General features: G+C 45.8%; 1 protein-coding gene across 1 annotated transcript; it reads right to left on the reverse strand.

Annotated features, from left to right (window-relative positions):
- Positions 1-3,163: 3,163 nt before the first annotated feature.
- LOC123426409 (pollen-specific leucine-rich repeat extensin-like protein 1) lies at positions 3,164-10,937 on the reverse strand. The gene is made up of 3 exons (XM_045110242.1): positions 10,413-10,937; positions 10,228-10,325; positions 3,164-3,593 (listed from the first exon to the last, which is right to left on the reverse strand). The coding sequence occupies exons 1-3, from the start codon at positions 10,798-10,800 to the stop codon at positions 3,531-3,533; spliced, it is 549 nt and encodes a 182-aa protein (XP_044966177.1). The 5' UTR covers positions 10,801-10,937; the 3' UTR covers positions 3,164-3,530.
- Between the last annotated feature and the right edge of the window lie 474 nt (positions 10,938-11,411).

Genomic DNA, 11,411 nt, shown 5'->3' on the forward strand with positions numbered 1-11,411 from the left:
CGTATAAGTAAGATTTTATAAATCGGCCAGCTCACACGCATACATAGCCTCTTGCACAGGCGGAGCTCCTGGTAGGGCAAGGTGTGGCGCTCGCCCCACCTTGATTTACAGGAAAAAAAATTATATAGGTATACACAGCCCATCACGCTGCATACGGTATATGTGTACAGAGCCCGTCACGCACAAACAGCCCGCCCCGTCTCCCTTTCACGGTTCCACCTCGCTTATTTTCCTCGCTTCGAGCCACCAGCGTCTCTGCTTTCCTCGCTTCGAGCCACGGTCAAAGAAACCCTAGCCGCCGCCAACAGCGCGTTCCCGACGGCCACCAGCACGCAGCAGCCTCGGCCGGTAAGCAGCAAGGCGCAGGGCCCTACCCCGCGCTCGCAGCCTGCAGGCAGCGGCGGTACCGCGGCGGCACGGGGGACCGGCGGCTAACAGGGCCGGCGCGGCGGCACGGGGGGGCCGGCGGCTAACTATTGGAAGATGTTAAAGCATTTTGCACCAAAAATGACATTCCAATACCAAATATGGATGACATGTTTACAAAATGGGGGAAATCAAGAAAAGGTGGAAGAAACAATGTCATTGCTGATCATTTTTTCCGTGTGGACACCTTCTATGTTGTTATAGACTCCATCACTACAGAATCTGATCATCGTTTCAATGAGGTATCTTCAGAGCTGCTCCAAAACTTCTCTTGTCTTGGCCCAAGAAACTCCTTTTCTAGGTTCAATGTGGTTAAGCTTGCACAACTCACAGAGATTTATCATGTGGATTTCTCTAATTATGAACGTGAACACATAGAAGATAACCTTGAGCTATTCATTATTCATATGAGAAGGGTCCAAGACTTTAGAGCTTGTCATGATATTGCAAGCCTAGCTAAAAAGATGGTTGAACTTGAAAGGCATATCATGTTCCCTACGGTTTATCGCCTCATTGAGTTGGCACTGCTACTACCGGTGGCCACGGCAACGGTTGAAAGGGCCTTTTCAACAATGAAAATCATTAAGACCGAGTTGTGCAACAAGATGTCCGGTTGCTGGCTTAATGACTTGATGGTGTGTTACATTGAACGTGGGATATTCAAAAGTCTAGATCTTGGTAAAATCAAGAAAAGTTTTCAAAAGGATGGCAGGGCACTGCCATTGCCTGGGTCCTCTAGGCGCCATCAAAGCTTTACTATTAAGCGGTATGTTTTAGATTGTTATTCTATTTAGACAAACATGTTTACATTTTCTTTACCGCTTATTCTGTTTAGGATCATTTAAAATATTAATGTACATTGTGTGTTAGCAGCTGTATGTGTTAGTGTGTGTTATATACGTTGGTTTCACATCCAACTTTTTTGGGCTTGGAGTTTGCCCCACCTTATTTATTTTTCGTCCTCCGCCACTGCCAGCCCGTGATCCCACTATACCAGGGGTTCGTCGTGCGTGATTGTGATGTGCACCGCCTCAAGCTGATCAGGTAGATCTCACCAATTAATCATCGTATAGAGTGCAAATTTGATCGTCTTTGATAAAAAAAAAGTGTATTCATCCTTTCAAAAAAAAGATAAAAGAAAGTGTAGTCTTATATGCAGGTGTCACTCTCATGTACCACTACCAATTAGCTATGATATGGACAGTATTGCTGAAGGCGCAATACAAGGAGCCAACGAACCTTGGCGTGAAGAAACTCAATCTCAAGTTTATTATTAGTGTTTTGACGACATTGAAGTGATAGCTTTTGAGTACTTGGTTGACATGATCATCCTATTTGGTTCATGTGTTCGAATTTTCCTCCTTTTGGCAATATCGATGTTTGATATTTTACTTTTCCTTTGTAACAAGGTTTGATCTCTTTTTAATCCTTTGTAACAAGGTTTGATCTCTTTTTAATAAACAATGTGAAAAGTTCGTCTGTATGTATCTAACATGGTTTGATCTCTTTTTAATAAACAATGTGAAAAGTTCATCTGTATGTATCTAACATGCAGAGGTCAAGGTACTAATACAAGTATAGGTCATGGTAATAAAAACATATTGCTATTGCTAGTTAACCTCTCTTGATCTTTCCTTTCTCTTTTCGCTTTTATTTACTTTTTACACTCCCTCCATAAATTAATATAAAAGCATTTAGAACACTACTTTAGTAATCTAAACGCTCTTATATTAGTTTACAGATGGAGGACTTCCTCCGTCCAAAAATTCTTGTCTTAAATTTGTTTAGATATAAATGTATCTAGTCACGTTTTAGTATTTAGATACATCCATTTCTAGACAAACTTAAGACAAGAATTTTGGGACGGAGGGAGTACTTTTTATCCTTGAGTTAACACCGATTGAAAAGAAGTTGGATCAAAATTGAGCTAATAATGTCAAAAGAGTTCAAAGAGTTTGAAGTAGACCGAACTTAACATACGAGGAGCCTGTAATGAGAGATCTGAAGGACTGAAATATCATCAAAAAACTAGTCATGGCATAGAAAACCTGCTATGCATGTAATAGAACCATGAGTTGATCGCAAAATCTTGTAAGCATCATCTCTAGCCTCTTCCAACTTGTTTGGGACTAAAGGCTTTGGTGGTGGTGGTGTTACTTTTCATCCGTGTGGGCATGGCGTGTATAAACCAGCTAAAACAAATTAAACTCCAGGTGTGTGGCGTTTTACCAATAGGGAAAGTGTTATTTCGTCAAATGAAATTTTCAGTTTGTCATGAGGAAATGTTTACCCGCTAGATCTCCCTACACTCTGAAGAAACAACAAAGAAAATCCGAAGAAATAAGAAGGAAATCAAATTAATCATTGAAATATGTGTGCATCAAAACCATCTAGCCTTGTTCAAGTATTTTATAAAACATATCAGATATGAATACAGATATCACTCAATCCCAATGTTCAGAGAATATTAATTTACTCTTTGCACACATATACCACATACTTATTATATTTACTTCACCTCAAAAAGGACTTACTATATTTACTAATTTTATGTTCATTTCACTTTGCACCAAGTAGTATCACCATAATTGTGTAGTTGAAGCACAGATCAGATATGTCCAGAAGTTAAATAAGGCCCAAATATGATAAATTCAGGTACATATGCAAATCGCTGAACAGACAAGAAAGGTTAATCCATTTTGTATATGAAATATTAATAGTTTAACAAGACACGAACGCAGATAGATACTTTTTTTTGCACAGATACAACACAAATGTACCTTCATTTCGGTCAAATGTGACATGGATAATGCAGATTAAATCACCCTATGAACTGCACAAGCAAACATTCTAACAGATCAATTGCCACTGCAAATATAATGTGTTCCACAATACAAACAGAAAAAGATTATAGGATTACAATTTAGGGAGCAGATAAATTGCTTAGACTCGTTAATTCAACTGACTTGATACCTTGACACGAGCAGATTGATCCTGCTAGTTGTAGGAAAAGAGGCAACAACCTTCATGCTTCCATGCACTTCCAAATCCAACTTTACACATAGCACCAGCTTGGCTACCGACAAGTGCATAAATATATATCACTACACTTTCTGCATCTTACCACTAAGCTCTGTTGTCTTGGCAGCCTTACCCGAATCCATCTCCTGCCAATAATTAGTGGGGAAATGTCAATTAACTGGAGAACATAATTAGAGAGGAATGTTAATTAACTGGAGAACAAAATTTATATAATGTTGTTTCAAAAATCAATAAACTAAACTCGATTCGGTATTACATCCAGTGGTGAATATAATGAAATGAAACAATGCATCTTGGATACAGACCTACAGAACAAATAACCTTGGTAAAATTCTAGTGCCACTTCTTCATTTGATGGCACTTTTACTCATCATGGGAATGCATAAACAATGCTTTTCTGTATAACAGTGACAGCACATATGCATAATCAATTTGGCAATTACACAAACGTAGTTGTAGGAAACCAGTGAAGGTAGAATCTAGAGAGGCAGCTACAAATTAAGTACTCCCTCTGTCTCAAAATGTAAGATGTTCTTTTACACTATCATAGTGTCAAAAACGTCCTACATTTTGAGACAGGGGTAGCTATTTATCATGTTGTGACCAATCTGAAGTCCTGAATTGCACTTGGTGCTTCAGGTAGTTAAAGTACAACACACAGAGTATGGCAATTATAGAAATAGTTTCTGCAAAGTCCAAATAGACACTATCATCATCCTATGATAGGAAAATACATCTTCCAGAGATATCTTTCCACCTAAATTTAACAGCTCAAATTCAAATAAATCAAGGCTGGAGCAAAAATACCCTAGTTCAAAAACCAATTCATATTGTAGACACGTCTTTCAATCAGAGAATTCTGATAAAACCATAATATTTCCCCTTTTATCACTATAACAATACACTTGACTAGAATGACAACATCCAACAACTAAACCAAATTAATTTTGCAACATTGTAATATTAGCAATATGCCCTGTACAGCAAATGCATCAGCTGCTGCACCGCTGCACCTCCACTCCAATTATCCTCACGGTTATGTTCAGAGATATTTATCGTGTTAGTACACGAATACTTGCAAATTCTGGTGCAAATATATGGCTGCGAGTGTGTTGTGGATGCTAGTTTATGGTAGTTCAGTTGCAGCTGGCCGGATGGCAGGAAGGTCAAGGCTATGGACGTATTGCAGTAACAGGAGGTCACATGTTGATCAAACACATGCAACAGCAAGCAAACTTAAGGGAGGGTCTTTTAGGAAGTTTAGAAATGAATGGTTTTAGTTCATTATGAGTCTGTATTCATAGGCGAACCCAGGATTAAATTTTAGAGGGGGCAAAGATGTGTCAAATGAGAAAAATTTCTTTGCAAACTGGGACAAATCACTATTTAGCTTGGTATATTACAAATACACTAAAAATTGAGTGGGGGCAGCTGCCCCCATTGCTTCTACACTGGATATGTATTGTGTTGGTAAGAGCATCTCCACTTGCCCCCCCCCCCCACACACACACACAGGCCCTCCTGGGCGACTTTTTTGCGCCGGCGGTACGAAATCGGCCCAGTCACGCCCCCAAGAGGCTGTTTTTCGCCGGCTCGGGCCGAAATTGGCCCCGGCGGTCCCAGGCCAGCGTGCTGGGGTCGCCCGCGGAGAATGTTTTGGCGCGAAAAACCGCTGGGCCCGCCGAGTCAGCGACTGGCCGCACAGTCGTCGTCCTCATCGCCTCGTTTCCCGCAGGAATCAATGCGAAGGCTGCGCCGCCGGTCAGCCTTCCATTGATTCACGGGCGGCGCAGTGAAGACACGGCGATGCACGTCCTGTCGGCTCCTCCCACGCGTTCACACGCCAACACTCCACGTGCTCGCCCGCCCGCGGCTATATAAGGCGACCCACACCCCGCCGGTGGCCACACACTTCTCCCCGCCGACGCTCTCCCCTCTTCTTCTTCGCCACCGGCCTTCTTCACCTTCTCTCCTTCTCCTCCCCAATGGCCGAACGCTACCCCAGCGATGGAGCTGCCGCCAATGGCTTCGGCCGCCGGCACCTCCTCTACGAGGCGGAGTACCCGGCGCCGCCGAACATGCGGGTGCCGGGGTCTTGGAGGCTCAGCGCCGGCAGCGTCCCGGTGCCGAGCGACGGGCGGAGATTGCGTGCATTAGGTCGGGCCTGCCGGAGAACTCGCGCAATCTCCCGCGGTACGCCCCCGACAGTGACGCGCTCTAGACGGCGTTCTTCGACCGCCGTCACGCTGACCAGCTCGCTGCCACCAACGGGGTCGAACCCCGCGGCCGGCACAACTCCGAGGGGCGGCGCCAATGGTGGGGCGTCCCCGGCCGCATGCTAGAGGCCGTCCTCGAGCACATCGAGGACGGCAATACGCCCAGGTACGAGTACCCTCCCCCGCGGACCTTCTCCCGCTGCCGCGGCAGCTCCTGGACGCCGAGGAGGATGGAGTCGACGACGTCCTCCTCGTCTGGCTCCCGTTCCCGCTCCTCCGGATTGCCGGCGCTGCTCCCCGTCAAGCCGGAGCCGCAGGAAACGCCGTTGGGGCGGCAGCGCACGCGCAGCCCCGGGATCATCATCAATGAGCCGGCGCTTCTTCCTCCCGCCTCGTGCGGCCGAAGACGGAGCCGGAGCTCCTGCCCGTCAAGCAGAAGCACCTAGCCATGGCCACCGACGACAACGAGGCCACCGTGAAATGGGCGAGGGAGTACTACGTCCAGGGAGAAATGAAGCGGCAGCGCGGAGCCCTGGAGGAGATCTCTGCTCGTCGATGCGGCCGCGAGGAGGGTGGCGGCGTCATCCTTGACGAGAGCGACGAGGAGGCGTCGGCGCCTGTTCGCCTCGGCAACCCAGGGCCAAGGAGCAGCAAGGACGGCGCTCCAGCGGGTGGCAACGGCGACGACGGCGACTACATAGCCTTCTACAAGCTCCTCCGCATGTAGAAGACGGCGACGACGGGCAGCAGCGGCGGGCGACGACGACTTTAGCTAGTTTTTAATGTTTAATTATGTTCTTTCTAGTTTTTGTACAAATTTTAATCAATCTATGAACTTCGTATGAATTTTGGCCAAATTTGGGGTGATTCACATTTTTTGAAACCATTTCGGGCGCCCATTGGGGTAGCGAATGTGAACCCGAGCCCTCCCAGGGCGAGTTTTTCGCTGGCGCCCCCCCCCCCCCCCAGGCGGCGCTATTTCACGCCCCTAGGGGCCCGAACGGCTGGAGATGCTCTAAGGAAATGGGCCTTAGCATCCACTATATAAGGATGTCATGTATCTACTCCCTCCGTCCGGAAATACTTATCATACGAATGGATGTATCTAGATGTATTTTAGTTCTGGCACATCTGTTTTTATCAATTTGTGCGACAAGTAAATCCGGACGGAGGGAGTATGTTTGAGGCAAAGCAAGAACAATCAATCTGACCTCTCCCGTTATTCTCTCAGACTAAACCCACACAATCCCATGCAGCCATGCAGCCACGCATTGGCTATCTTCAGCATGGTAGTTGTCCCATTGTGGATCTAGAACTACACATTTGGTATCAGAGCCAACCCAATGGCTTCAAGGCATTTGCTGCCAAGAACATGTCATGAAGGATCACTTGCGTCATGATACAGTCTGTTATCTACCCTATCACGAAAAGTGTGCTTCATCGACTCTCTGATCCTTATGGGGCAGGGGAGACAATTGATTTTTTTCCAGTTAAGTCAAGGATCATCGTCTTCATCAAATATGGCTTAGACCATGATGCAGCATGAGGTTTCAGGAGTTTACAAGGTCGCAACACCTATAACAGTTGTTGCCAGCTTGATACTGAGTTGATCCCTTTGCTGAGCGGTGCTACATTGACAGAGCCAAGTTCACAGTGGTGACACAATATGATGAAGTGGTGTCGGCGGCCCATGAGTAAGAAGCAGCAGGGGCTTCAAAGGCACAAGCAGCAACAGATCAGCCGCCACAAGCAAACGCATTTAAGCACTAAAACAGTTGCACGGAGCACGTCAGAGACAGGTGCGGCGAAACTAACAGCAGCAGAGAAGCTAGGTGCAGCAGCTGTGGTAGGCATAACAGCAGCGACAGCAACCGCCTTGGCAAACTTAAAATCGACGGTTCTTGCAAAGGCAACCAGAGGCAAGACATCCCTGGGTCGGCAGGTCAGCAACTAGGGTGAATCATGCCCACAGCCTGGACTTGTATTCTGCTTGAGGATCATGAGGACCAAGAAACCAACGTCCCTGCTTGGACTTCTGTACCGTAATAGAAGAAGAAATTGGAAGCTGCATGTATGCATTTGAGCCTGCAGATTTGCAAGGACATATGCCAGATGATGTGGATTTCCTGCATCAAAGGAAAGGAAGGTCCAGATTTTCTAGCCAGGAATAAGTATTTCCGCAAAACAAATTTTCTATTGGTCATGCACTAAACAAGTATCGGAGTAACCATACGTTTGGTTTCTACAAAACAGGCAGGAAGTAAAACGGAAGGTAGCAAAGCAAAAATTATAGTTATGTGCACATCTGCAATAGATGGGGGTACAACGTAGGACGAGCTGCTCGTCCAGGTAGGGTGTAGTGTTATGGACGTTAGTATATGGTAGTTCAGTACTTAGTTGCAGCCGGCCTGCCAGCAAGAAGCCAATGCTATGGGTGTATTGGAGTAGTAGGACTAGGACGCCCGTGTTGATCAAGGATATGCAACAGCCAGCAAACCAAAGGTTGAGAGTCTTTTAGAAATAGTAATATATTAGCAAGTTTTAGGATTGAACTCTACTTTATTAAGAGTCCACATTGTGTTAGGAAAGGAAAAGGACCTTAGCATCCACTATATAAGAATGCTATATTGCTATGAATCTATGTTTGAGGCACGCAACAATCAATTTACTCTCTCCCAGTTATCCCAACTCAACATGTCTACCCAATCCCTTGCAGCCACAATGTCTGGCCATCTTCAGCACCGTAGCTATCCCATTGTGGCTGTAGGCCCACACGAAGCATACTCTTCGCCACTCAGACAGTACCAATTTGTCAAGTGTACTTTTCATGTCTTGATGAGCATCCATGGAGGTTTTCAATATCTTCCACAACTTCTCAAATTAGGCTTAGTGGAGAGAACAAAGGATGGAGATAGGCCCTAGTGGAGAAAATCCAACTTATAGTTGATGGCCTACAATTCTTCTATGAAATTACCAGGTGAGAAAATCTGATTTACAAGAGTTTGTGGAACATTGTGATGAAAGGTCTTGCATGCTTCAAACTGGTCAAAAGAAAGACAGAACAGCACCAACTGTGACTGCAAGTTGATACAGAATCAAATGCAGATGATGCCAGTACATGGTTTTTACATACCCCATGAGTTTTGAACAAAAATAGCATGCAGCTATAACTGCAAGTAGCTTTAATGGGTGGATAACATGCATGGGCATAAACCGTGCCAGACATTTTCCACTGACTTCAAACGGAAGGTCACACTTGGTCTAAAAGTACAAATTTACTCCCAATTCACAACATCCAATATTCAACCACGAATTTGTGCCCAGCATCATTCTCAGTGTTCAAGAAAGCGTTTTTAGGCAGCGCTTAAGCGCTGAGCGACAGCTAAACGCTTCGCTTCTGCCCTAGACGCAACTTTTAGTGTTGAGCAAAAAAAAGCAAGGTTTAGCGGTCGCTTTAGCACTAAGCGTTGGTTAGGCGAGTGCTAAGGGCGTTTAAGCAATAAAAAAGTGAAGCCTGGGCCACAGGCTGGTGAGAGTCCCAGAAGAACAAGCACACATAGTGCGGAAATTACAGTTATCTTATTTTAAGATCAGCAGCAGCTTCTCTAGGAGAGGAGCTTTCAGTATCTCACTTGGATTTTATAATACATCATGTGAGCATTCTCCAGCATGATGGATGGCATCTCAAATTCATTTTCAAGCACAACCATATATGACAAAGCCCATTTGCAGCCTCAATAAAGCTACAAGTCATAACCATCAAGGCACAAGTCACAGTTACAAAATCCAATGGAAAATAACACACATTTACAACTCTTACCATGAATACTTAATCAAACCCAAACATAGTGGACCACCAAAAGAAAGCCGTAATTACATCCACAAAGAAAGAGATGTCATACTCCCTCCGTCCGGAAATACTTGTCATAGGAATGAATGTATCTAGATGTATTTTAGTTTTAGGTACATCCATTTTTATACATTTGTGTGACAAGTAATTCCGGACGGAGGGAGTACAATATAAACTGGATTAAAAACACCATGACAGAAAAGTTCAACAAAAACAGTGATAGGAAAGTTCTATAAAAACACTAACGGAAGTGAAGACACAACTGACTACTAAGTGATCTGACCTAAAAAAGGGGGCGCCCTAAAGCATAAGCACCACTCAAATGTGTTGCGACTTGCAAATATTCCTCAAAACAGCTTTTGGCAGCACACCAAAGAACAGACAGCACGTCTCTATCAACATTTTGCAAACCTTAAATGGCACTAAATCTCCCATGATCACAACCGGTGACAGCTAATTGTCTACCACCAAGAATTAGCCTCACAAGAATAAGCTACATCATTCGAGTTCCGTACAGAAGCAAGGACAGTGCAGTCCAGTTGGAAGCACAGGAAATATGGATCTTCGCTGAGTTAACCCCAGATCACCACAAATTTGCATCTAATCGAAGTCCCGGATACAGATCAGACAATCAGGTGAGCGCAACAATACAAGAGAAGCGCAAATCTTAGGGTAGAAAGTAAAGACATGAACCTTTCCGGTGCTCTCGTAATAGTCGTTCAGCGCCCACTGGTATTTGGATTGATCGAGCCCGAACCAATTCGAAATGTACTCATCCAAGCTTGCGTGCGCTACATGGAGTGGAAAAACACACAGATCAAAACCACATACCAAAAGAATATTACAAATTTAACACACCAGACTCTCTCCCGGGTCACCTTCTTGCACGCGCAAAACCGCGTCCCAGAAGAAGCCAAACGCCGATCCATCCGTCCTAGCCTCTGCCTTCTCGAACTGCGGCGGAGGCACCTGCACTGGCGAGGCCTGGAACAGCTTGGCCGGCGGCAGTGGCGGGGAGACCGTCTTGACCGGCGGAGGCGGCGAGACCGTCTTGGGCGGCGGAGGCGATGTGGCTGTATGCTCTGGCGGCGGGGACGCGGGAGACGCCATCGAACGAGGAGTGGAATTAGGGGTGGAAAACTCAGATCGTGGCGACTCGGCCGAACGAGAGGTCGGGGTATCCACCGGCGGCGGCGTGGCCGGGGGCGTGATGAAGACAGTGAGGTTTCCCGCCTTGCTGATTACAGGCGGCGGTGTGGACGCCATCGTCGAACAAAGGGAAGCGGAGGTGCGGGCTGGCGTTGGAGCTAGGGTAAACGAGCGCTCGTGGGAGAGTGAGCCGAGTGCGCCATTGGGGGAAAGGGGGCGAAGCTTTTGTTAAGCCTTTTTCCACATTTATCTTTCTCTGCGTGTAAAAGAATAGGAAAATGCTTTTTGACTACACCAAACCTGGCCTAAGAGCATCTCTAGCAGACCACACAAAAGAGCCGATTTTGCGGTCGTACACGAAAGATCAGACCTCGTATATAAAACTGTAAATTTTGAAGAAGAAGAAAGTGTTCGCGGGAAGCAATTACTACATCATTCATCAAACTAAAGCATGGTTATTGCAAAAACTACATCAATTCTTCATTAAACTACATAAGTTATTCATACTACTAATAGGTAAGGGGGATCTACGGGCCGTGCAGTGTACCCGAGCCAATGCTGACAAAAATGACGGGTGCGACGGCTACAACGCGATGAAGGAGCCGGAGGAGCTTACTCCTCATTGGAGTCGAGGTCAATCCAGATCTTGTCCTCCTCGACCTTCAGGACGTGCAGGTCCGCCTCCTTGGACGCGCTCGCCTGCGACGCCGTGACCCCTTGCTCGAGGA

The sequence above is a fragment of the Hordeum vulgare genome, chromosome 2H (genome assembly GCF_904849725.1).
Source record: "Hordeum vulgare subsp. vulgare chromosome 2H, MorexV3_pseudomolecules_assembly, whole genome shotgun sequence".
In the NCBI taxonomy this organism is placed as follows: Eukaryota; Viridiplantae; Streptophyta; class Magnoliopsida; order Poales; family Poaceae; genus Hordeum; species Hordeum vulgare.

Coding starts and splice junctions, on each gene's coding strand:
- LOC123426409 (XM_045110242.1), bottom strand. CDS start 10,800: ATGGCGTCCACACCGCCGCCTGTAATCAGCAAGGCGGGAAACCTCACT. Junction 10,326..10,412: donor GGTTTTGCGCGTGCAAGAAG/GTGACCCGGGAG, acceptor CACTCCATGTAG/CGCACGCAAGCTTGGATGAG. Junction 3,594..10,227: donor ATTACGAGAGCACCGGAAAG/GTTCATGTCTTT, acceptor AATTATTGGCAG/GAGATGGATTCGGGTAAGGC.